We start from the raw sequence: 25962 nt of genomic DNA on the forward strand, positions 1-25962 counted from the left end.
CTTACACTTCGTGCCTCTGTCCTCCCCTCCCCAGGGTTGAAACTACTGCTTGCACTGCCACGCCCAGGGTCTACACGTGGGATGGAACCCAGGGCTCCCTGCGGCCTGTCACACACATCTCCAGCTGGTTCCTACTGCTGTCTCGTAAGTCTGGGACTACTTAAGGACAACGTTTGAGGGCCGGAGAGATGGCTCAGTGATTAAGAGCCCTTGGTGCTCTTGCAAAGAACCAGTTTCCGCTCTATACAGTGGCTTACTTACATACAGCCTCTGAAACTTTACTTCAGGGGATCTGGCACCCTCTCCTGGCCTCCTGGGGGGTTGCACTCACGCCACAGCGCACCTGTGGAGGACAGACGGTAACATTTCCTTCCACCATGTAAATCTGGGAGGGAAGTGTCCTTATCCGCTGATCATCTTAATGACCTCTAATTTTACTTTTGACTTTTTTGAGACAGAATCTTGCTATGTGGCACTGACTGGCCTGGACTTTGCTATGCAGACCAGGCCTGGAACTCAGGTGCCTCTGCCTCCTGCATGCTAGGGTTAAAGGTGTGCACACGCATGCCCACTTCTCTCTTCTAAAAGTTTCTAGTCTTTGTTTTTCAAGACAGGGTCTCTCTGTGTAGCCCTGGCTGTCCTGGACTCACTTTGTAGACCAGGCTGGCCTCGAACTCACAGAGATGCATCTGCTCTGCCTTCCGAGTGCTGGGATTAAAGGCGTGCACCAGTATGCCCAGCTCCCAGCTGCTAATTTTTTAAAAATGCTTTTTAATTGTGCATTGGCGTTGTGTGAGGGTTGGATCTCATGGAACTGGAGTTACAAATAGTTGTGAGCCATCATGTAGGTGCTGGGAATTGAACCCATATCCTCTGGAAGAGCAATCAGTGCTCTTAATCACTGGCCCATCTCTCCAACCCTGGTTGTTTGTTAATTGACTTTTGTTGTTGTTGTTGTTGAAGACAGGGCTTCTCTGTGTAGCTCTGGCTGTCTTGGACTTGCTTTGTGCTGATCCTGGAACTCAGCCAGCCAGCCTGAAAGATGAGCCCATCCTGGAGATCATGTCACACACGTATGTATGTCTGCTTACATGTCACACATGTATGTCACACATGTATGTATGTCTGCTTACATATATATGTGTTTAGAGATATTTTCTAACAAATTTTATTGGTGTTATGCAAAAAAGCCATTTTTTGTTGGTTTTTTTGTTTTTGTTTTTGAGTGAAGGTCCTTGTCTTAGTTTCTACTGCTGTGAAAACATCATGACCAAGGCAATTTATACTACAGACAGTTTATTGGGGTTCACAGTTTCAGAGGGCACGTCTACCGCCATCACGTTGGGGAGCACAGCAGCAGGCAGGCATACCCTGGAGCAGTGGCTGAGAACTCATCCTTGACCCACAAGCAGGAGGCAGAGAAGGAACAGCAGGAATGATGTGGGGCTGACCCAGTGACACACCTGCGCCAACAAGGCTGCACTTCCTAGGCCTTCCTGACCAAGTGGGGACCAGTGCCAAATACATCATCCTATGGCGGCTGTTCTCAGTCCACCACAGTCCTTCGTAACCAGGCTTGCCTCAAACTTACTGTGTAACAGAAAATAACCTTCAACTTCTGGTTTTCGCCTTCACCCACCAAGTGGCAAGATGACAGATGTGCACCACCACACCTGGATTTACCGGGGCCTGGAGGCTGAGCTCAGGGCTTCCTGCTCAATAGAGAAAGCTATCAACTGACCCTGTCCCCAACCTGCTGGGTTGTCTTCTTTGTGATAGACTTCTGTAGCCCAGGCTAGCCTTGATTTCCTTCTGTGGCTGATGCTGTCATAACAGCTAACCCTCTCACCACAGCCCCCTAGTGAGGGTGTCAGGCACCTGCTGCCATGCACAGGCAGCTTAGGTTGTTAAGAGTCGCAGGGTATACGTCACATCATTACCACAATTACCTAAGTTGTTTTAGCTGTTTTTTTCAGCACCAGGGTTTGAAACCATGTACTATGTATAAAAAGAAGGTGCGCCATCACACGCCAGCTGTGCTTCTTAAAGTTCATGCTACCCTCACACACAGCCTAGCTACCTATGTATCTATCAATCATCTATCATGTAACCCTTTTACAGTATGTAATGGTTTATTGAAAGTAATACAAACAAAGTCATTTAGTAATTTATTTTGTTTTCATGGCCTTACAGAAACATGTCAGCTCTCAAAACCAGCTAACAATTAAGCTGCTTTTCTCTTTTCAGGGTTCGTACCTTCCTCTCTTGAGCTAGCCCCACTGCTGCAGCTAACACAAAGATAGTCACTTTTATGTGTTTCCAAACAAAATCATTTTCTGCTCCGACCTTAGAGAGTTGTTCATATACACGCAGCACAGCCATGCATTTTCTTATCTTTCTGCCTGGGGACTGCTGGGTGTAGACAGATGTCCACCCCGATGCCACAGGGGACACAGGCGCTGTTGTTCACGGTGCAGCTGCCACTCCTGGGGACAGTTGACCCACAACTGGGGACAGTCAACCCACAACTGGGGACAGCCGATCCACTCCTGGGGACAGTCGATCCACAACTGGGGACAGTTGACCCACAACTGGGGACAGTCGATCCACAACTGGGGACAGTCGATCCACAACTGGGGACAGTCGATCCACAATTGGGATGCTTTTTTTTTTTTTTTCCTGCACTGTTTTAATACTTCCAGGAAAAAGCAAAGAATAAACGGCTTAGACCACTGTGTAGCCTCTATTCTTAAAAAATGAAATACAAGGCCTGGAGAGATGGCTCAGCGGTTAAGGGCTGGCTGCTATTCCAGAGGACCTGAGTTCAATTCCCAGCAACCACGTGGTGGCTCACAGCCATCTATAAACGAGATCTGATGCCCTCTTCTGGCATCCAGGTGTACATAATAATAAATACATCTTTTTTAAAAATTGAAATACAACTAAAAAAAGCTCTAACCACCTACCCCCTTACCCAACACAACAACCAGTTGGCAATAATAATTTGGGGACTACTTAAAGCCCTTTTGAGTCTTTAAAAAAAAAAAAAACCCCTCTTTAATAGCATTCAATCATGTACTCTTTTCTTCCTAGACACAAGGGCTCTCCTCCCCACTACTCCCTTTTGTTGTAACAGACATGGCTCCCTCTGACCCAGTAACTGGCTAACTTGGCTAGACTGGCCAGCAGGTGCCAGGGCGCCTCCTTCCTGTGGACGTTGGCAGACGTTCCCCTTTGCCCTACCCGGGTCACAGGCGCGCACCGTCATGCCCAGAGTTTGACATGGGTGTCAGCGATCAAACCCGGGCCCTTATGCTTACACAGCGCACGAAGCGCCTTCCTTTTAGTTTGTTTTTCCAGGCAGCGCCTTTGCATTTCTCTTACAAAACCGCCTGTGAATCTGCCCTCTCCTCTCTCCTGGGGGTTCTTCTGTTACTGGACCGGGCGTCCTTGGGAGACGTCGTAGTTGAGAACACCTAGAAGCTACCCGAGAACGGAGAAGCACCATCTTTCGGCCACTTTCTCTCCTACCTCCCTCCCCTCCCCAGCGCTTGCAGGGTTACAAAACCACCAGCCCTCCTAACGTTAAGACATTTTACCGGCGTGGCAGCTTCTGCAAACATCCCATCCTCGGGTCGTCACAGAATTCTTATAACACAGGAAGCAACACCCAAGTGACACGGCCAAGGTCCCCACGCGCTGAAGCAAACGGCAGTGCGGAAACCTGGCTTCAGACGCCGGTTTCAGCCTGCTCCACGTCGGATAGAAACGCCAACGGGCACAACAGGGCCGTTAACCCCCGCGGGCGGCCACACGTCTAGAGATCCTTCCTAGTTCCAAGCAGTCGGTTACCCAAAGATACCCAGTGCGCACCTCCAGGGGAACCCGAGGACCGGGACCCGGCGGACAGTGCCTGCTCCCCTCGCCGCCACTAGAGGGCGCCGCGCCGCCCCGCTCCACCGCCAACGCCGACGGGGCGCCCGCAGAGGTCAAGGGCAGCGCCCGCCAGCCCCGGGGCCCCAGGGACCCGGCGAGGACACGGGGCCCGTCAAGGAGACGGCGTCCTCGGGCTGCCCAACGCGGTGGCCTCAAGCCGGACCGCGTGCCCTCGGGGCGGCAGGCTTCCGGTCCCGCAGGCGGAAGCGGCGCCACCGCATCCGATCCGCGCGAGCCCGCCCTCTCCCAGGCTCGTCCAATCCGCGTCCTCCATCCGCGCGAGCCCGCCCTCTCCCAGGCTCGTCCAATCCGCGTCCTCCATCCGCGCGAGCCCGCCCTCTCCCAGGCTCGTCCAATCCGCGTCCTCCATCCGCGCGAGCCCGCCCTCGGAGGGAGCCGGCCCTCTCCCAGGCTCGCCCCAGGCTCCCGGCTCCGAGTTGGCGCGGAGGGACGGCGCGTGCGTCCTGCGGGGGGCGCACTCTGACCCGGGGACGACCTCCCTCCCTCCCTCGCTGTGAAGATGGCGCTGTCCAGGGTGTGCTGGGCTCGCGCTGCTCTGTGGGGTTCGGCCGTCGCCCCCGGACCCTTTGTCACCCGGAGGCTGCAGCTGGGTCGCTCTGGCCCCGCGTGGCGAGCCCCTCGGTGAGGGCCCTGGAGAGAGAAGAGCGTTTTTACACGTAGAAGCCCTTGCAGAGGCTCAGCCTCCGGTGCTGGGGTCCTACGCGGGACCCCTCTGTGCTCCGTGTTGTCTGGTCGTCCGTGCGCATCCTGGCTCCGTCTTTCCGCTTCCCTTTCCCATCCCCACGGCTTAAGCTTGCGTTCCGCTGGCGCCGCGGGCTTTGCGCACTCTCCGTGCTCAAAGCGATCCATCTTCTTCTTGCACCTGACCTGCCCCTCTCAGACCAAAGAGCTTTGCTTTTCAGAAGTTTCGAGTCTTGGTAATCGTTCTCAGAAACTTTGTGTTTTACAGGAGGGGCCCTTGGTGCGAAGTGGCTTCGACTAGTGCGCAGATAGTCTCTTTGATCTTCCTTGTAGGTCTTCAAAGCTCCACCTTTCCCCAAAGGCAGACGCGAAGGACTTGATTTCTTACGTGGTGGCCAAGACAAGAGGCATCAGTGGAACGTACCACCGTTTCCTGGGTCGTCATTTTCCCCGCTTCTACGCCTTGTACACGGTCTTCATGAAAGGTAAACACTGAAGTAGAAATCCCCAAACCAGCGTTAGACAGTTCCAGTCAGGGAGGTCTCGGCCTGTTCTGCTGCAGGGATGTGAGTTGGGATGCCCTCTCTTTCCCATCTGTATCGAGCACTAATTCTTACAAATTGTCACTTCTCAAATATCTAGAAAGATGTTATGGTAGCCAGCTTCTGACATCACAGGAGAGAGTAGAGGATATAAACATTTGTAATTTCCTTAGAAGTTCCTTGCCCTGCACAAGAGCAGGGAACTGTGGCAGTGTAACCCTGACCCAGGGGTTTATCTGTTATAAGAAAACGTGGTGGCTCACGTTTGTAATCCCAGGCTGATTGATGTGAGTTCGAGGCCAGCCTGGTCTACAAAGTGAATCCAGGACAGCCAAGGCTACACAGAGAAACCCTGTCTGGGGCAGGGGAGGAGGGGTGAAGGGAGAAAGAAAAGAAAAGAAAGAAGGAAAACGTGATCTAAATGCGTATCCCATGGCCAACTCAGGCGACTTGTAGTGGAAAGAGCACGGCATATGCTGGATTTTGGAGTGTTTTGGTTCAAAGTGGAAGTCCACTAGTTATGATGAAATGGCATCTAATGTCACATGACCACTCTGGAACCAGAAAGCCCAATTCCAGTCCCCTTTGTGACTTACTGACTCTGCACTTGCACTAGTGACCCTGACTGTTTGCCCCTTTGGTTTCTTATCTATAAAATAGTAATAGAAACTATTGATTACCTAGTTGTGAATATTTTGTATTTATCTAGAAAGGGTATCTTGCAGCCCAGGCTGGCCTCTGGCTTCCTGTGTACTTGAGGGTGACCTTGAACTTCTGATCTCCCTGCCTTCACTTTCTGAGTGCTGGGCCACCACAGCTAATGGAGGGCTTAACTCAACAGGTGTGAAGTGCTCAGAGCATGCCTGCTCTGTCTTAGCCTGACATCTCTGTAGTAAGTGCTCACTGTGCACAAATAATTACTATTATTATAGTCTATTCTTCTATCCACTATTAAAAGAAAATAGAATCGGATCACTGTGAGTTCGAGGCCACGAGGCCAGCCTGGTCTACAAAGTGAGTCCAGGATGGCCAAGGCTACACAGAGAAACCCTGTCTCGAAAAAACAAACAAACAAACAAAAAAAAAAAAAAAAAAAAAAAAAAAAGAAAATGTTGTAAGTTCAAATATTATTATAATTATTAGTAGCTTTGTGTCCTTAAAATTTTACCTACCTTTATCCAAAAAGTGGATATAAGCTGGGGTGCCTCGCTGGCCATGGGGATTCAGTGTCTACAGTCCCACAGCCCAGCATCTCAAGGCAGGAGAATCAGGAGTTCCAGGCCAGCGTCAGCTACATAGCAGGATCCTGTGAAAACAAAACAAGAACCCCCTCCAAACAAAATAGTTAATGACCACCAGTCATATATACATATATGCATGTACATATGTGTACATACACATGTATGTGTGCATGTGTGTATATATATATATATATATGCTCTGTATTATTTGAGGCCAATCTAGAGAACCTTTTGTTCATAGATAGGGAAGCATTAAGAAGACTTTATTCGCTGTGTCTGTATGACTGCTCTGCCTGGATGTGTGTCATCTGCTCATCCAGTCCTCTTGGATGTCAGAAAGCATTAGGTCTGGAACATGAGTTGTGGATGGTTGTGAACCACAGTGTGGGTGCTGGGAATTGAACCAGGGTCTTCTGCAAGAGCAGTTAAGTGTTCTTAGCCTCTGGGCCATCTCTCTAGCCCTGGAAGCATTCTAAAAACTAGGTAAATGTAAGGATTATTACAGGATGAAGATTCAAAACGGAATCATAGCAACATGTCAGATTATGCAACTTATAAACATGTCCCAGAAAGCAGCAAGTTACTCTCTGGTTAGGGAGCACATAGGGTTAACTGACCATGATGCCCTGGGGTTAAGGGAGCTCCACAGCAGATGCAGCTGGGCTAGGTACCAAGCTGGGAGGGTGGGGGCAGATGGGGAGGGCTAAGGTGGTTCAAGCTTCCTGGTTGACAGCGGTTCTGTGCCGCGCCGGGGAGGGACCAGTGTGTGCATGTGCGTGAACACAGCATAGGAAGTGACGGTGAGAGTCTAACTGGGGTAACGCCACATTCTGTCCTCCGCTTTAATGGGGCAGGAATACAGATGTTATGGGCTGATGCCAAACAGGCTAGAAGAATAAAGAGAGATATGCGGAAGCGTAATGTAAAGTTCCATCAACTTTCTTACCGGGACATGGAGCACTTGAGACAGGTATGGGCCAGCGTCCACCGCTTCATGGTGAGGTCATTAACCGAGATCTCAAGCTTGTTCCTTTCCATTCCTGCTCATCGTCGGTCACACGGCTCCCCTTTGCCATGACAACATCCAGTTATTTGTCAGAACTGGGTTCGTTGAGAATGTCACAACAGAGCTGTATAGAATTTCTGGCTTACTTTCTGATTAAATTTTTAAGCAAATAAAACCAGGTTGGTTTTAACATCCAAAGATCTGCACTGAGGGCTGGAGAGATGGCTCAGCAGTTAAGAGCACTGACTGTTCTTCCAGAAGACCTAGGTTCGATCCCCAGCACCCACATGACAGCTCACAATTGTCTATAGCTCCAAGATCTGACACCCACAGACATACATGCAGGCAAACACCAATGCACATAAAAAAAAAAAAAAAAAAAAAAAAAAAACTGCACCGAGCTGCGGGGGGAGCAAGAAAGTGTTTGGCCATAAGCTGTCAGGCAGTTTGAAGCTGAGATAAGAGTCCCAGAGACATCCTCCAAGCCCGACCGAGTTCACTGAGGGATCTGAGAGGAGGCCAGCCCTGTGCTCAGTGTTTGGAAAAGAAAAACTAACATCCGCGGATCTACCCTCAGGGACTCACCATTAGGAGGTAGAAAGGAGCTTGGGCCTTTTTCTAGGCTGCAGTAAAAGTTTACTGAAGAGTGAGTGGGTGGAGGGATTGCGCAGGTCCCGAGAACTCACTGTGTTAGAGCGGTGCCTGTGTTTGCTTCTGCCTAGTTCCGTCGGGATGTGACCAAGTGTCTGTTCATAGGTGTTGTCTCCATACCCCCCTTTGCCAACTACGTGGTCTTCCTGCTAATGTGAGTATGCGCTGCACTGGCAGCTTGAAACTGTAGCTTGCTTTTAAAAAGGTATTATTATTTTATGTGTGTGGATGTTTGGCCCACCTATATATATGTCCACACCACATGTGTATCTGGTGCACACAGGCCAGAAAAGTGTGTCAGATTCTTTGGAACTGGAGCTACAGATGTGAGCCACTCTATGCATGCTGGGTCCTCTAGAAGAGCAGCTGGTGCTCTTAACCTCTGAGCCATCTCTCTAGCCCTGAAGCTATAGATTATTTTTTTTTAAACTTAAAAATCATTCTGCCAGGCCAGGTGTGGTGGTACATGCCTTTAATCCCAGCACTCAGGAAGCAGAGGCAGGAGGATCGCTGTGAGTTCAAGGCCAGCCTGGTCTACAAAGCAAGTCCAGGACAGTCAAGGCTACACAGAGAAACCCTGTCTTGGGGGGGAAAAAAGAAAGAAAGAAAGAAAGAAAAAAGTGCTCGGTGGCATCGCAGGTCCTGACATAGCCCAGTGCCAGGTGTAGGTGGCTCAGCGGTCCTAGTGTTGCCGTGTTAGCTTTTGGCAGCCAAAGTGAATGAAAGACTCTAGAAGAAAGTGTTTGTGTAGGGCGCAGAAAAGTGACTGCTTTTCTTACGAGGGTGACGGTGGCAGATTCTTCAGTGACATTTAGCTGTTGAGTGAAGCAGTTGGAAGCCTCAGGTCGCCCTGGCCGCTGCCTTGATGTGGGTATTTGGAAGATGGACCTGCGCCTTCAGCAGCCTGGAGTAGTGCAGCTCCTTACAGCACAGCTGGAGGGAGCTCGGGGCTGAGCAGTCCAGTGAGTGACCTTCTACACAACAGACAATCCCAAGGCCTCACCACGTAGTCCTGGCTGTCTCGGAACTCACAGAGATCTACGTGCACCTGCCTCCCAATGGGACTAAAAAGATGTATGCCATCACATCTAGCCTATACTTTTTGCTTGTTTGTTTGTTTGTTTGTTTGTTTTTTGAGACAGGGTTTCTCAGTGTAGCCCTGGCTGTCCTGGACTCACTTTTTTTTTTTTTTTTTGGTTTTTTGAGACAGGGTTTCTCTGTGTAGCCTTGGTCATCCTGGACTCACTTTGTAGACCAGGCTGGCCTCGAACTCACAGCGATCCGCCTGCCTCTGCCTCCCGAGTGCTGGGATTAAAGGCGTGCGCCACCACGCCCGGCCTGGACTCACTTTATAGACCAGTCTGGCCCTGAACTCACAGTGATCCACCTGCCTCTGCCTCCTGAGTGCTGGGATTACAGGCGAGGGCCACCACGCCCAGGTTAGCCTATACTTTTGATATCTTTGTCTTAGAGGTTGTAGACTCATTTCTGCTCTGTTATATGAATTAATCCCTCAGAGTGGAAAAAAAAAATAGGGAAACGAACCTCACCTGTCATAAAAGAAGCTCCAGAGAATTAGTAGCCATGCTTAAAAGCTACCATGCCCATGTAGGTGACTGAGTTAAGGAGCACATGTGTGGCCTTGTCACTACCCGGCCCACGTGACTGCTGTGTGGAAGGCCGCCTTCATCACCCGCAGCATCCAGCTCTGTATGAAGCTGCCCGAAGCGTGTCCTTTGCCAGCTTTAGTTCAGAAAGGCACTGTACCTGTCTGCTGCACTTCAGGCTTCCTCCCCAGTCATGCCCGTCACACCACTTGAGGCCATGCTGAGACTTGCAGGCTTGCAAGAGAAACACTGTTAAAGAGAAGCGCCCTGGGATCCATGTCTGCCAGAAGCCTGATTGGCCAGCTCTGAAAGATGCCACTTCCAGAAAGAGACTTTGTGATCCTTTTTCCTTTTAGGTACCTGTTTCCTAGGCAACTGCTTGTCAAGCACTTCTGGAGCCCGAAACAACAAGTTGACTTCCTAGACATTTATCACAGTCTCCGGAAGCGTTCCCACTCGGATGTCATCACTCACTTAGGAAGGGTCAGCGCCATTGTTTCTGATGAGAGGCTTCGGTGGCATCTGACAGACCTGTGCACCAAGGTACCTCTTCTCTAGCCACGCCTTTCTCCAGCCAGGGCTCTGGAGGTCACTGGCTCTAAAGCTGGCTAAGAGCAGCTCATCTGGGCCTTTCTAAATTCTCCCCACTTCTCACCTCCTTCAAGGTGCAGAATGGTACCCACCCAGTGGCGCACGACGTCCTGCCTCTCAGAGAGTGCTTCTCTACCCATCCCCTGGGCTTGAGTCACCTCCAGGCTCCTCAAATGGTGAGCACTTTGAGGCCCTTTGCATCCACAGGCTCGCCACATAAGGCTGTAAAGTAAAACTATTCACCACCTTGCTGCCTTGCTGTGTCACAGAAAGCTCTGAGCCGGGCTGTGCTCCTTACACCATACCTGCCTCCTCCCTTGCTGAGATGGCGTTTGAAGAATCATGCCACTGTGATTCACCAGCTGGACAGGGCTCTGGCAAAGCTGGGGATTGGCCAGTTGACTGCTCAGGAAGTGAAATCGGTAAGAGGTTGACTGCAGTGGGCTGGGTGCTGGCTGCAGGCTTTCTCTGATTTGGGTTGTTTTAGTTGTTTTGATACAAGGTCTCACTATGTAGCCCTGGCTGCTCTCTTTGTAGATGAGGCTGGCCTGGAACTAGGTGCTAGTACCACAGGCTCCTGGTGCAGGCTGGCCTGAGATTTGAAGCAGTCCTCCTGCCGCAGTCTCCCAAGTGTTGGAATTCCAGGCAGAGCCACTATACCTGCCTCCAAGTTCTGTCATTTTATTTCTCTGGATTTTTTTCTTAATGTGCATAGATAGTGGGGATGAGTTAAAAACAAACAAAAACACCAAGACCCTGGGCAGGCTGTGATGGCACATGCCTGTGACCCTGGCACTTGAGAGAAGTCCCAGGACAGCCTGTTTTTAAAAACAACTCAAGCCAGGTGTAGTGGTACCCGCCTTTAATCCCAGCACTCGGGGAGGTAGAGGCCAGCCTAGTCTACAAGCCTAGGCTGTTACACAGAGAAACCCTGACTCAAAAATCAAAATTAAACAAAAACTCAAGAACAATGTATTTAAAACCTGCTTCGTTAGGTGCGCAGGTGTATCAGGCAGCTTTTCATCACTGCAATAAATACCTGAGCACAGCAACTCTAAAAAGGGCAAAGTTTTGGTTTTTTTGTTTTTGTTTTTGTTTTTTGACTCACAGTTTTGGAGGTTTGGTCCTGATCAGTTGGTCCTGCTGGGTTTGTGCAGAGATAAAGCAGTGCACCCTGGGAGTGTGTGGTGAAACAAAGCTGTGCGTCTCCTGGCAGCTGGGAAGTAAGGGACAGGAAGAGGAGGGCTAGTATCACGCAGTGCCCTCCAAGGACACCTGCACTGCCCGGAGCCCTCTCAGCGGCCTCATCTTCAGTTTCTCCCCTACATCTCAGTAGCACAGCAAGCCGAAGCTGTTGGGAACCTGGCTAGGCTTTTCCTGGCATGTGTCTGTAGGCCTGGTGCATGCTGCGTGAGCTCTCCACCAGGGAGCTATGCTTTTAACCTGGGCTAAGCCGTGGCTGTGTGGGCCTTGTCGGGACATGCAGCAACAGGCCTCCTGGCCTACCCTCCACAGTTTGCATGGCACGGTGGAGGCTTCCTGTGGGGATGAGGACCCCCGCACCTGTGGACTCCTGTTTTTGTGGCACACTGATTACTAAGGATGTTTCTCTCCTGGGTGCTGCAGGCTTGCTATCTTCGTGGCTTGAATTCTACCCATATCGCTGAAGACAGGTGTCGGACCTGGCTAGGAGAGTGGCTGCAGATATCCTGCAGCCTGAAAGGTGAGGCAGGCTCTGGCTGTGCCGCTGAGATCTAGGCTTTAAAACAAAACAAAAACTGCAACAAGAGCCAAACAAACATGGTCTCGCTGTGTAGCTCTGGCTGGTTTGAAACTATGTATCTTGTAGCTATCCTCCTGCCTCTTGCTGGGATTATAGGCCCAGCTCGGCTTTGTGTTTTACTCCAGGATTACTTGCTTGAGTATTGTGAAGCTTTTTTTTTTTTTTTTCTTTTCGAGATAGGGTTTCTCTGTGTAGCTCTGGCTGTCCTAGAGCCTGCTGCCTCTGCCTCCCAAGTGCTGGGATTCAAGGCGTGCGCCACCACTGCCCAGCTGAGTACCATGAAGCTTTTACATAGCATATACTTGTAACTCAAAGGCCCAAACTCAAGTGTCTGCTCCATGTGTAGGCATTGCATGGATTGTGAAAGACAAAAGGACTGCTTGCTGCTCCTCTGCAGAGCTGCATAGCCTGGGTGCTACTGGCTTTTGCTTAGGGTATATGCCATGCTTAACGTGATACTTAGCAAGTATGCTTGCCTGTATATACCTGGTCCATGCCAGCCACACCCTCTTGTCTCCAGTGTGCTAAGCAAAAGCTATCACCAGACATTGCCAGGCATTCCTGAGCATGGAGGGTGGTGAGGGGAGAGGGACAGGAGTGTCCCAGGTGAGAAGTCCCAAAGTTGAGCAGTGTCCTTACAGCACCAACTTCCACCGTGAGGTGACCGCCGTCACATGCGAGGAGATGTAGTGGATGTGACTAAGCAGAGGAAAGCATTCGTACAGAGGCTGGGCCAAAACAGGGGCCATAGAGCAGAGCCCTGCTGTGTCCTCCCCAGCCCTGGCTCCCTGCCTCCAGGCAAGGCACCAAGGCAGTTAGGAGGCCACTGTGCCCGGCATCTGCTAACCCTGATGGTGTTTGCAGAAGCCGAGCTGTCCCTCTTGCTGCACAACGTGGTCCTGCTCTCCACCAACTACCTTGAGCCCAGGCGCTGAGAGAACATGCAGAGCAAGACCCTGTCCTGCAGTCGCAGACAGCAGTGTGGGACCAAACAGCACTTGTCAGCACTCCGTGTGCACTGTTTGTATGGGACGCAGAGGAGCACGCCACCCACCTGGAAGCTATAGACATCCCCTCACGGCTTGAACCTAACCCCCCGCGTGGTGCCCTCCCCTCCCTAACCTGGAGCCGGCAAGCATCTCTGGTACTAGACGGTTGTTGTGACGTAACAGTAAGGTCCTGTGAAGTCAGCTCTTGCTCAGGTAGGGATCATGTGGCCTGAAATCCATGACCGCCACGGTTTGTTTTGTTTTTAAATTATTTTTTTCTGAGATGAGCCTTGTTGCCCAGGGTGGCTCAAATCCCTCAAGGAATCCTCCCCCAGGCTCTTGGGTACTGCGATGAAGCTCCTGTCACGCTGGCCTCACTGCTGAGCTCTCCACAGCTGTGGGAGAGGCTTTGATGGTGGTTCTCTCTTTTTTTTTTTTTTTTGGTTTTTCGACACGGGGGTTTTTATGTGTAGCCTTGGCTGTCCTGGACTCGCTTTTGTAGGGTCAGGCTGGCCTTGAACTCACAGCGATCCACCTGCCTCTGCCTCCAGCTTAGTGGTGGTTTTCTTGAGACCCCTGTGTCTCATATAGCTAAGTCCTGGTCTTCCCACCACAACCTCCTGGCCTGAAGCGCCTCACTGAGCTCTGAGGTGTTGTCTTGAGGAGCCAGGAACTGAGGAGGCTTGGCTGTGCAGGTGCTCCCTGTTGAGTGTGTCTGGTGCCAAGAACCGTGCTGCTCAGCCTGCAGTGCTAACACCTGTGCCTGCGCCTTGACGCCCTGCCAGTGTTTTTTCTTACCCCCCCCCCCCTTCCCTCTTTGGCCTTTTTGAGATAAGAGTCTTATGTAGCCCACTGGCCTTCAATTCTTGCTAATTCTGATAGACAATTCTGCCTCCTGGGGCTGGGAATAGAGGCACGAGCCACACTATGCCTGGCCTATCCTTTTTGATGGGACCAAAATTAGGGATGTTTTTTCTCTTTACTAGCATGGACTATCCTTTTATTATTATCTGAACCTCTTTTTTAAAAAATAATTTATGGGAACATTCTAAAGAAGGTGAAAAGGAATGGCTGATTGGCCCTTCCTCTACATTTGTCCCCATTGTCTTAATTTTCCGGCTGTCACCCAGCCCCTAAGGACCTTACATGTTTGCTACCTCCGCTCTGTTGCACTAAGCCATCCGTAACCAGCAGTGGTGCCTGCCTTTAGGCCAGGGGTCAGAAGACGGTGAGGTACTAATTACTGCCTGGCCCTGGGAGACCATATTTGCATCAAGATAGCAAGCTGGGTTTAACTGTTGTGTACATCTATGCCCTGTAGTTTTGTAATAACTTACTGTAAATGCATGAAGCGCTGTTTTAAACCCAAGTAAAGACTGCCTGAAACCGGTTTTGGGGAATTACTTACGTACACTCATATTCCTAAGGCTTCTTTCGTAAGACTGACGTAAACTAACGGCTGCTGAACTGGCTGGACCAGGACGTTCTTGGGAGGGGCTGTTCCACGTCATCTACTAGACACTCTAGGATGGCAGCCAGGCAGCATAGCCGCAGCAGCAGGGGCTGACAGGACAGTCTGTTTATTCCACATAACAGCGCAAGAAGCACCTCTCTTACCAGCCCACCACACCTGCTAAGATACACAACACCGCACCAGTCTTTTGAATATTTCTTTAATATTACATTTAAATATCTTTTTTAAATACAGCATTATTACAATGTAAAGAACCTAAAGGGAGAAATTGTTTTCAGAGAGCCAGACAAGCTTTGGGTTCACATTGAGTACGACCTGTGCGCAGTGTGCAAGGAGACAGCGTAACAGGAGCTGCAGCCGTGACCACAGCCCACCTAGGCCTAGGCTGAGGGGCCTGGCTGTGCTGCTGTGGTCACCGGCCTGGCCCTCCTGGCAGTCAGGGACTATAATTTCTGTCCAACTCAGGTAGCACCAGAACTGAGATGGACTAACTGTAGGAAAGGTCCTTTGTTTGACATCAGTCAGCGCTGAACAGCACTCAGAGGCTGGGGTAGTGTGCATCAGAGCGTGGGATTAATGAAAAGTGTCTAGAATAGGAAACTAGAGTTATATGGAATTATCAAATATCTTGGTGGTTGACTAGTCTTTTTGTTTCTTACTGAGAATCCAAATCTAAGGCTAAGAAAGTTGGAGTCTTAAGAAGGAAAGGGGCTGAGTCCGCTCCTTTCCAGCAAACTTTCAGGAGGGGTCTTCTCTATCAGCCAGGCTCAGCTGAAAGTTCTAGCATGGGTGAGAACACCGTAACTCCTTAGCATAGCTAGTGAAGCTGGAGAGAGAACCCATGGACTTCTTTAGGAACTCCAACAATAAAACCAGGAAGAAAAGGTGGTATAGAATGGGCTAGAACAGTGTCTGCATTGAATATAAGGTCCTCCAGGCTTAGGACTCAAGAGGTTTCCCAGGTATCTCTGCAGTCACACACAGTGAAGCTTGCTTTCTGACACTACAGCCTTATTATTATCCCACCAAAAATAAATAAATAAATAAAGCCAAGCGAGGTGGCACACACCTGTAACCCCAGCACTCAGGATGAGCGGTCAGGACTGCCACAGGTTGGAGGCCAGCCAGGGCTACAGAGCAAGTCTCAAGGCCAGCCAGGGCTATTTAGCGACACCCTGTCTCAAAAAAACCAAAAGAAAACAAGTTTCTTTCTTGGTTAGTAGAGAATGATAGGAGAAAAATCAGTATTTTGCTCCTGCTGCCTCTGTTTAGCCAGGAGGCAGAGGTAGCACCGCCAATAAAGAGCTCAGTGCTGAATGGGGAATCTAGGAACTTAAGTCCTGAGAGGAGCAAGAGCGACTGCCTGAGGTTAGGGGTGGGGTCAGGGTCCCAGGCTACACGTCAACGGTCACGGTGAGATCTTGACTCCTCCTATGGCATAACTAAGAATCAGCTTGACTTCCAGTCTTCCTAATGAACACCTGCCATTCTCGGGGACGGACTGTAGTGGCACCCAAAGTGCTCTCTACCCCACATCACCAGAAGGGCGGTGAGGGCAGCAGCTGGAGAGTCCCGAGCCACCACCAACCTGTGCTAGTTTACATCCCATTCACAGCCAAGACTGCCCAAAAAGAGTGTGTGGTGCACACTAGGTCAGAGAGCAAGACAGTCATCTTCCAGACTGGTCCACACTGGACCCCTGCCTCATGCGCAAGCCTCACTCTACCACATTCCAAGCCAATCTGCCTTTCTTTCAAGGAAAAGGATGGAGGAAAAGGCAGAAAAGTTCAACTCTAGTACCTAAGCACATATGAAAGAAACTATTCAAGTTACAGACAGGAAGCCCTGGTTTGCAGAGCTGGTCAGGGAACACCAAACACGTTGAAAATGAACTTATTTACCAGTTACAGGTGGGGGGGGGGGGACGGTGGAGTAAATGCTTAGAGCTCCTGGGAGTTTTGTATAGAAGCAGAGACTCTTCTGCGGCCCCGTCCTAGACTCGGCTGAGTGGCCATTCCAACAGTGCGACTGATGACTGATATGCCAAGGCGGGGTGTCTGAGGAGCCCTGTGCCCTGTGGGGAGGTGCTCACATCCTGGTTCTGGCCCTAGTCGTAATCAAGAGCTGCCTGAGCTACCCAGCTCACTCTGATAACATCTTCATTCTGGTGGCCAGAGCTCAGTGTGGAAGCGCAGCGGGGCTGGTCTCCGAGGTGCATCCATGTACTAGCAGCCGTACTGCCCATGTGCCTAGGGCTTCCAATGAAATAACCTGGGAGCAGCAGTTCTGCTCTGAAATGGCGTGAGATAATAAATAGAGCACGGGCAATGTCTGTCTCAGGTCACACTGGCAGAGGGAGTTCTAGGGCAGAGTCCTCAGGGGTCCGGTCCTCGCTCTGCTGGGAGTTCTGCAGTCCACAGCCTTCTTCACTGTCTGCTCGGAAAGGTAGGCTCGAGGGAGACCAAGACGCGTGGAACTCGTCACTCTCAGGCCCTTTACGGTTACAGTCATCCGGCAATAGTTTGTCCAGAGTGGGTGTTTTCCCCACCTCTGGCTTACAGAGGGAGGCTGAGTCTGAGGGGCTGCAAGCCACCAGTGAGGTAACGGGGAGGGAGAAAACACTCAGCTCTTTCTCCTTGGGGAAGGAGGCTGTGCCTTCCTCTGAACCGGCCTCTGCTTTCCCTCCCATGACCGGCCTCTGCTCTACCTGGTAGTACACCAGAGGCCCACTGTTCAAGTACGACGGGCTGCTCATCGGGGAGGCCGCCGAGTGTTCTGAGTTCTCAGTAAAACACAGGACGGAGGAGCCCGGGGGCAGCTGGGCCTGGATGAGAATGGGGGCAGCAAGGCCCGGACACAACTCTTGCGGAACAGCCAGGGGCTCCTCCAGGATGCACACGCCCAGGCTCTCCATGCTGGAGTCCAGGCTGGCGCTGGAGCCACTCGAGTCCTCCTCGGCCTTGAGCCGCTCCAGTTCCTCCGCACTCTGCAGGTGCATCACCGCAGTCTCGTTCTCGGCGATGAACTCCTGGAAGTCCTGCGTCTCCGAGCTCTGCGCTCCTGGCAGGCTGCAGCCGGCAGAGGGTGAGGGCTCGTCCTCGGGGGCTGCTGCGCGGCTCAGCTGCCGTTTGGCCTCCAGCCCCAGCTTCATGATGGTGTGGAGGTAGTGCGTCCGCACTCGGATTGGGTTAAACTCAATCCGCCCAGCCATGTTTCCGCAGCCGTCCCTGGAGCAGCCACACGGAAAGGACATTCGATCCACCTGAGGGGAACACAGTAGGTTGTGCAAGATAAGACCAATAGCTCTGACAGTGGAGACCGGTGACATTAACTGGCACACACAGGCAGTTGGGATTTGAGACGCAACCAATTCAAAAGATAGCATGCAGCTCAAGCTAAGGCCCTGGGATTAGTCATCAGGCCACTTGCATCTCAGCTCTGGCTCAGCCATTAATTAGTGGCGGCGTCTCAGGAGGGTTGCCCATTCTCTCCCCTGGGCTTTGTTTCTGCTTCTAAATAAAAAGACAAGAACCACACCAAAGGCTCCTTCCAGTCAGCAAGCCCAGTGCCACCTGAGTGCTGACATCTCAGTGCACAGAGTTTTTTCTGCGCCTCAGGGACTCCCAGAACTTACCTGGGTGACTGAGGCAAAAGGCTGGGCCAAGCCTTCTGCAATGACAGGCGTGGAAAGTGAGTGGAGCTCTTGCTACTTCAATACACTCGAGGGAAACTAAACAAAGGTGCCTTAGTGCTGAGGTGCTCAAGTAAAGGTTCACACCGTGACCAGCTCCTCCTCACCACCTGCTTCTCCCTGAGGAGCAACCAGTGTAGTTCTGAAGTAATAGCCAAGGTAGTTACAGGCAGAAACATCTAGAAAGGAGATGTGCTGGCATGATGGCACACGCTTTTAATCCCAGTGCAGAGAAAGCAGAGGCAGGTGAATCACTGAGTTTGCGGCCAGCCTGGGCTATATGGGGAGTTCCAGGCCAGGGTGGGCTACATAGTTTTAAAGGAAAAAAAAAAAAAGAAGATGCTTTCTGCTCTTTATTTCTCCTTAATATCAAAAACACAACTCAGAAAAATTACAGAGCAAGCAGAAAGAATGGTATCAGCTTATTGAATTCTCCCCTAGACCTAAGGTGTGGCGATGCACCCGGGAATTCCAGAACTTGGATATGGAAGCATGACCAAGATTTCAAAGCCATCCTTGGCTATAAAGTAAATTCAGTTCCAGCCTAGACTGAGACCCACTTCTCCCCCAAAGAAGCCTCTCTCCAGCCCCACCCGTCACTAAGGCTAAGCTCAGGGCTGTGACTGGCCGACTCAACAAAGGAGCTTCATGGCAAAGACGTAGGGCCAGATCTGCTGCAGCTCTGTTACTAAACAAAGCCAGGACGAGCTGAAGGACCAACCCCCGTGCCCTCAGCACAGCTCCGTTTTTCAATGTTGGGCCAGTACTGGGGGTTTCCAGGGAAATGGGGGTTTCAAACAGTCTCTTAGAATACCAACAAGAACAAGACACCAAAAGTACAGGCTAAGCCGGGCATGGTGGCACACACCTGTAAGCCCAGCACTCAGGGAGGCAGAGGCAGGTGGATCTCTTGAGTTCAAGGCCAGCATGCCTGGTCTACAAATTGTTCAAGACATCCAAGACTACACAGAGACCCTGTCTCAAAAAAGAAACAAAAACAACAACAAAAATGCCAACAAGAAGATATTTTGAGGAAACTAAGGATTTAAGTATGCCAGATCAGGTCTGGTCCTGAATTAGGGAATCTCAAAGATATTTTAATTTTTATAAAATTGGAGAAAGATGCTATGTGCACAGATAATCGAATCCACAGGTACCTCATTTCTGTTTCCCGTCATCTCAGTCACTACTTATAAATACGGTAACTTCTGTTCCTCCCTTTGCTGCCAACTGCTTATCCTCTGAGGTGAATCTCAGAAAAGGTAACAGGCAGCTCCGCAGCCTGAGGACCTGCCTGCTTGTCTCCCCTGGGAGGGCTGTGGAGCCGGAGCCTGTTCTCAGGATGGGAAGCTCTGTCTTCACTGGCGCCCAACCAGTGAAGTTGGGCCCCCCCACTCTTGGTGCAGACATACCACCGCAGGCCAGACGTGACTGACCTGGCACTTAATCCCAGCCTGGCTACAGGCACATGCTTCTGGGTCACAGTACAGCCGACAGTCACAACCGCACTCCTCCCGAGACAGGCGAATGGCTCTCAGTTCTTGCTTCTCCTCAGCATCGATCCGGTGCACTCCGGAAGCCCTCAGCAGGGCCCGCCGCCGTTTGGTGGGCAGGGGCTGAAGGAAGAAGTAGTCATCCACTTCCACATTCTCCACGTCGATGTCCTCGTCCGACACGTCGTCCAGTGTCAGGCCGTCAGCCTCCACGGACTCCACGGTCCCGTTCTTGGTCAGCTGTCAGGAGACAGGAAAGGCCAGCTTTGGGGCGTTAGCAACAGGACCTGTGTTGTCCCACACCACAGCTGAGCACCAGAAATGTGGAGTAAGAGGACCTTGCTTTTATTTAATTATATATTTTAATAGCCAAAATAACTAAAGGTTGCCATACTAGACAGCACAGGACATGATTAAAAAATCAGAGCAGGAAGACAGAAACTTCATCTGGCTCTAACAATACCCTGTCAGCACCAGGGGCAGCACCTTTCTGAGTTCTAGGTCCTCAGAGCCGTTGTCTGCCAGGTCTGGCAGCACCCAGCCGTCACCCAGCTGCTTAGGACGCAGAGGCTCGGGGCCTAGGCTAAGCAACAGCCCAAGATCCTGTCTACAGGGATATTTTAAACACGCCGCATCTTCCCCCTAGAAAATAACATTTCCACAAACATGCCCTCCATTTTCTTCTTTAATGTTAAATATTTTAATGATTTATTTATTTTTAACTTATGCACATTGGTGTTTTGCCTGTATGAATGAGGATGCAAGGGTGTTGGGTTTCCTGGAACTGGAGTTGCAGACAGTTGTAAGCTGCCATGTGGGTGCTGGAATTGAACCCAGGTCCTCTGGAAGAGCTGCCAGTGCTCCTAGCTGCTGAGCCATCTCTCTAGGCCTAGTTTCTCCATTTCTGAACTGTCACCTGAGGTGGAGCTGATGGTGTACCAGTGGCCGAGTGTTCTTCAGAAATACTGGTAACCTTGCAAAACACCCTCAACTTGAACTGGAGAACCCAAAACTACCTTCAGAGAAAAAGGGTGCACTGTACTGTGGCACCAGCTTCCCAGGTGACTGTCAATCAACTGGAGTCCCCATACAATACACACTTACTGTGTGCTCAGAACTGCATTTCACTGTTAAGGGAGAGGGCGGCTAATTGTTAACAACCATCAACCCACTTCCAACATGGGGTCTAGAAGAAATGTGTTCTTTCTTCCTTCTAACCCTTGTTTAACTTCAAAGAAAAACTCCGTGAAGTAGGACAGTGTGAACACCACTGTGTGTGTGAAGTAGGACAGTGTGAACACCACTGTGTGTGTGTGCTGTGTATCAGCAGAAATCTGGGTTCTCTGCACTGAGAGGACAGAAAGCCAGGGCAGGGCTCTGTGGAAGGACAGGCTGCAGACAGTTTCTGGCTGAATGAGGTCTGCAAACTCACTAGCAGATCTAGTAAAGAAAATGGAGCCCCAGCCCCTGGGGCTCTGGAAGCTGCTAGCAGACTGAGATCCCAGTGGCTGGAGCCTTTGCTTTATTTCATCAGACAACCAGAGTGGTGCTAGGAAGGAACAACTCCTGTGAGAGGGGTGACGCAACAACAGGCTGACTGGTAAGCCACGCACCTCACTGTTCATTGTGGGGAACTAGCTGAGTGGGCTTCCTCAGCCTCCTGCAGCCTATTCCCTGTACGCCAGGCGAGCCTGGTCCCTTTCTGTGTCGCAGAACTGGCTCACCCCAGCACTCTCGCTGCTCTCAAAGGACATCGATGAGAGAAGTAGGAGAATTCAGATCTCTACAGAGGGGCATTCAGAGCCGCACAGCAGTTACCAGACAGTGCCAGGACAGCGAGGGATTGTCAGGGAAAGAGAAGTCACAGCCCAGTGGGGTGGCTCACGCTTAAAACTCCCGGCACTCAGCAAACGGTGGGAGCAAGAGGAGCAAAATCTCCAAGCCGTTCCCTGCCCGTGAGACCCAAACAAAACCACAGCAACCACCACCACCCAATGCAAACTACTAACAGTAATGAATCCCATATGGATAAAACAAAACTAAAATCTTAGAAAAGTACATGTAATGAAAGCTACACAGTTCCAACAGTTGACTGGAATATCCCCAAAGGAAAAGCAATAGTAAATGGCAGCTGGGCAGTGGTGGCGCATGCCTTTAATCCCAACACTCGGGAGGCAGAGGCAGGCGGATCGCTGTGAGTTCAGGGACAGCCTGGTCTACAGAGTGAGTCCAGGACAGCCAAGGCTACACAGAGAGACCCTGTCTCAAAAACAAAAACAAACAAAAAGTAAATGGCACGTGAGAGACGAAGTCTGTATGTAATTTCAAGACTGTGCCCTTCTGGGTGCTAAAGGCAGGAGAGCGCGTTTCCTGACACCCTCTGCCATCATGGCTGGCGCTCAGTGTGTCCTCCTAGGGACAGAGGATGCTACCTCTTAGGTCATTCCTCTGCCTCACGTGGGGGACAGAGCCATCACTGCGACTGAGAAGAATGTTTATTTGTCTAGCTGTTGCTGTAGCAACAGAAAGGTGACAGGGTCAGTGATGGAATTCCTCAGAAAAAAGGGAAGACTGTCACAGTCATAGTAACAGGTGTAAGGCCTCACGCAAAGAACAAAACTAGTGAGATCTGGTTGGTCATTCTTTGCCACAAATTTTCCAACTCGGCCCCACTGGTTCAGTCGTCTACACCCGACAAATAGCGCAGCTACCTCATGCTTCCTGCCCAAAATTAATTCTCATTCTTAGTTGTTCATTCTCATTCATATTTTCTCTCTCCTGAGTTGGGGACAGAATCTGAGGCTTCATATACACGAGGTGGGAGCTCTACCACTGAGCTGGAAATTTGAGGACTTATAGAAACTCGGATGGAGTGTCAACAGCACTAAGGTGGAGCGTGGGTGTCTGCGTGTCTTCTGCTGCTGTTCCTATAGGGTAGCAGGTGGAGTGGTTTTTAAGACTGATTTATTTGTCCAGGTCTGGTAGAGTATGCCTTTAATACCAGCACTTGGGAGACAGAGGCAGGCAGGTATCTACCAGTGATCTGAAGCTAGCTGTCTACATAGCAAGTTCCAGTCCAGCCACATGAACCACCATGTGGGTGCTGGACCAAACCCAGATCCTTCACAGAACAGGAGTGCTCGCACAGGACACTGGGTGCTGGTCTATGGATCTAACTATGAGATAATGCTCTCTGCACCGAGGAGACACTGTTAGCTTTTTGGGGTGATGACGTGGTAGTCACAGAGGGCAGTGTACTTTCAGAGACTGTTCTGTTCAGGACAACCATGACAGACCCGGTAAGTGTTGGGTATTCACGTTATACTTAAAAAGCATTCTTGCGGTCTGGTCTACAGAGTGAGTCCAGGACAGCCAAGGCTACACACAGAGAGACCCGGGCTCGAAAAACAACAACAGAAACATTCTTGCTACAAGCAGTGAGAAAGGACAGCGCAGGGAAAGTAGGTTTGGGGTTTTTTTGTTGTTGTTGGTGGTGGTGGTTTTTTGAGACAGAATTTCTTTGTGTAGCCCTGGCTGTCCTGGACTCACTTGTAGAACTAGGCTGGCCTCAAACTCACAGAGATCCACCTGCCTCTCCCTCCTGAGTGCTGGGATTAATTTTTTTTACTATTTTATTTACATGGTGTATGCCTCCATGTATGTCTGTGTGAGGGTGTCCCCTGGAACTGGAGTTACAGACAGTTGTGAGCTGCCATGTGGGTGCTGGAATTTGAACCTGGGTCCTTTTGAAGAGCAGACAGTGTTCTTAACTACTGAGCCATCTCTCTGGTCTGGGAAAGTAGTTTTTATCTTTGGTTGACACTGACACCAGAGATGACAAGGAGGAGGCTCAAGATGTGATTGAAAGTCTGAGACTTCCCATTAGAACGATAAATTGCACTCTCTGCTCGTCAAGATCAACATGAAATGCAACATCATCCCTGGCCACTGTGGGTCCCCTCGGCCTCAGCATGCAGGGAGCACCAGACCCCATGACCCAGGCACCTTCATTTTCTTGGCATGGAGTTTCTCCTCCTTCAGGTGCTCACGAAGAATCTCTCTGTGGTTCACCTCCTGTTCTTGTGCAAACTCACAAAGGGTGTAGCTGCGCACAGAGTTGTGGCGCTGGGCCATTCCCAGAGAGCTTCCACCCTGGCTGGGCACGCTGGTGAAACCCTGGCGCCGAGCAAAGTAGTAGACAGTCACCTGGTCAAAGCGGACACTCTTCCTCCGCAGCTGCTTCTGCCGCTTCAGGATGGAGGTGGCTGTGAGCAGAGCACAAATGGGCCTTAATCCAGGGCGGCCTGTGCGGGGCTCGCACCTGCTCTTACTCATCTAGGCTTTTAACGCCTTCCCAAATGTGAAGCTATTTCCAAGTCTTAAGTCATATGTAAAACTGGAAGGAACCTTGAACCACAGCTGGTTCATAGCACTGCCTCCAGACTGACTTTATCTAAGTAGCTGGCCGCAAATTCTATTTTTAGACAGCAACTGGGGAATGCTAGGTACTCTTTTCAGGAGAAAAAAAATTGCCATGTGATAATTTAAACTAATTAAAACTAAATTTTAAAAAACCAGCTCTTAGCCGGGTGTGGTGGCGCACGCCTGTAATCCCAGCACTCGGGAGGCAGAGGCAGGTGGATCACTGTGAGTTCAAGGCCAGCCTCGTCTACAAATCCGAGTCCAGGACAGTCAAGGCTATACAGAGAAACCCTGCTTCAAAAAACAAAAAAAGAAAAAAAAAATCAGCTCTTAAAACCCAGGAGTGGTGGCGCACACCTTTAATCTCAGTGCTCAGGAGGCAGAGGCAGGCAGAGTTTGAGGCCAGCCTGGTCTACAAAGTGAGTCTAGGACAGCCAGGGCTACACAGAGAAACCCTGTCTCGAAAAACAAACCAACCAAACAAACAAAAACAACAAAAAAGGAAAACTTTAGCTCTTCAGTTTATGTCTCCATAGCCACCCGTGGACTCCGCTGACGAGGAGCATCTCTGCCGCAGAGGAGACTCCGCTGGGCAGGACAGTGGGGATCTTCTCTAATGGGGCTGATGATAAATATTTTAGGCTCTTTAGGCCTTGAGGTCTCTATTGCAACTTCTCAAGCACACTGCTTGTGCATGAAGACAACCACAACAATAGTGTGACTGCTGCCACAGAACTACAGAAACAAGCTGTAGACCAGACACAGTCCCAAAGCAACCCTTGACCCTTACTATCAGAGGTTCTTTTTGGGGGGGGGGCAGGGGGGTTTCAAGACAGGGTTTCTCTGTGTAGCCTTGGCCATCCTGGACTCACTTTGTAGACCAGGCTGGCCTCGAACTCACAGCGATCCACCTGCCTCTGCCTCCCGAGTGCTGGGATTAAAGGTGTGCGCCACCACACCCAGCCTATCAGAGGTTCTTTACAGGAACATCTTGAGAGCTGGGAGACGCCACTGGGCTCAGGCCAGGTCGGCTCTGAACTGAATCAATGGTACCCTCAGGGCTTTCATTTCAGGGTTCAAACCCTCAGAGATCTACAGGATCAAGACCCTAGCAATGAAGAGCTCCAGAGGTGCCGGTGTCCAGGCCAGTCATCTACTCCTGCTGCAGCTACAACTGCTTTATTCTTTCTTCTTTGGGGTGGGGGGTTGTTTGTTTTTCTTTCTTTCTTTCTTTCTTTCTTTTTTTTGAGACAAGGTTTCTCTATGTAGCCTTGGCTGTCCTGGAACTCTCTTTGTAGACCAGTTTGGCTTTGAACTCATAGAGATTGGCCTGCCTCTGCTTCCCTGAGTGTGTCACTGCGCCTGGCCAGTTACAATTTCTTGAACTTCTGGGAAAGTGCTTTGAGGTAGAGGTAGAGCTGTGAGCTCCTCTTCCTCCATCAAATCTCGCCATTTGGGCGCCCCAAACAAAACACATGTGGAATCAATCCCTGCAGCCTCTGCTGTTGGAGCACTAAGGTTTCCAGAGAGCAAGGACATGCTCCCAGCATGGACAGAAACAGGCTGGCTCAGGCTCACTCACGCGTGAAGCTGGCATTCGTAGGAGGGTTAAGGCTGTCGCAGCTGTCAGCGCTGTCACTGCTGGACACTTCATCGTCTGAGTTGGAAACTGAGGAGCCCACATCCACATCGTCAAACTTCCTCTTGAGCCCTGAGCCCGGGAACGCATCCATTGGCTTCAGAAGACCTCCTTGGGGAGCCGACCACGACGGTCCCCAGCTGCTCACCGCCAGCTAGCCAGGAGCATTAGGACTCTGCCTGGGGAGAAGAGGAG

At 50.7% G+C, this 25962-nt stretch overlaps 2 protein-coding genes across 2 annotated transcripts; one reads left to right on the forward strand and one right to left on the reverse strand.

The window, feature by feature from the left end:
• Positions 1-4437: 4437 nt before the first annotated feature.
• Positions 4438-13114, forward strand: Letmd1 (LETM1 domain containing 1). Its single transcript, XM_051160354.1, has 9 exons — positions 4438-4578; positions 4972-5123; positions 7276-7391; positions 8150-8232; positions 10042-10228; positions 10351-10452; positions 10546-10698; positions 11903-11999; positions 12924-13114. Exons 1-9 carry the CDS (start codon positions 4457-4459, stop codon positions 12992-12994), a joined length of 1083 nt encoding a protein of 360 aa, XP_051016311.1. The 5' UTR covers positions 4438-4456; the 3' UTR covers positions 12995-13114.
• A 3651-nt stretch (positions 13115-16765) lies between these two features.
• On the reverse strand, positions 16766-25962 carry Csrnp2 (cysteine and serine rich nuclear protein 2). The gene is made up of 4 exons (XM_051160353.1): positions 25711-25962; positions 23712-23971; positions 19650-19946; positions 16766-17784 (listed from the first exon to the last, which is right to left on the reverse strand). Exons 1-4 carry the CDS (start codon positions 25859-25861, stop codon positions 16864-16866), a joined length of 1629 nt encoding a protein of 542 aa, XP_051016310.1. The 5' UTR covers positions 25862-25962; the 3' UTR covers positions 16766-16863.

The sequence above is a fragment of the Acomys russatus genome, chromosome 17 (genome assembly GCF_903995435.1).
Source record: "Acomys russatus chromosome 17, mAcoRus1.1, whole genome shotgun sequence".
Lineage (NCBI taxonomy): Eukaryota > Metazoa > Chordata > Mammalia > Rodentia > Muridae > Acomys > Acomys russatus.

Coding starts and splice junctions, on each gene's coding strand:
- Letmd1 (XM_051160354.1), top strand. CDS start 4,457: ATGGCGCTGTCCAGGGTGTGCTGGGCTCGCGCTGCTCTGTGGGGTTCG. Junction 7,392..8,149: donor ACATGGAGCACTTGAGACAG/GTATGGGCCAGC, acceptor GCTTCTGCCTAG/TTCCGTCGGGATGTGACCAA. Junction 12,000..12,923: donor GATATCCTGCAGCCTGAAAG/GTGAGGCAGGCT, acceptor TGGTGTTTGCAG/AAGCCGAGCTGTCCCTCTTG.
- Csrnp2 (XM_051160353.1), bottom strand. CDS start 25,861: ATGGATGCGTTCCCGGGCTCAGGGCTCAAGAGGAAGTTTGACGATGTG. Junction 23,972..25,710: donor TACGAATGCCAGCTTCACGC/GTGAGTGAGCCT, acceptor CTCTGCTCACAG/CCACCTCCATCCTGAAGCGG. Junction 17,785..19,649: donor AGGCTGGGATTAAGTGCCAG/GTCAGTCACGTC, acceptor TGTTCCCCTCAG/GTGGATCGAATGTCCTTTCC.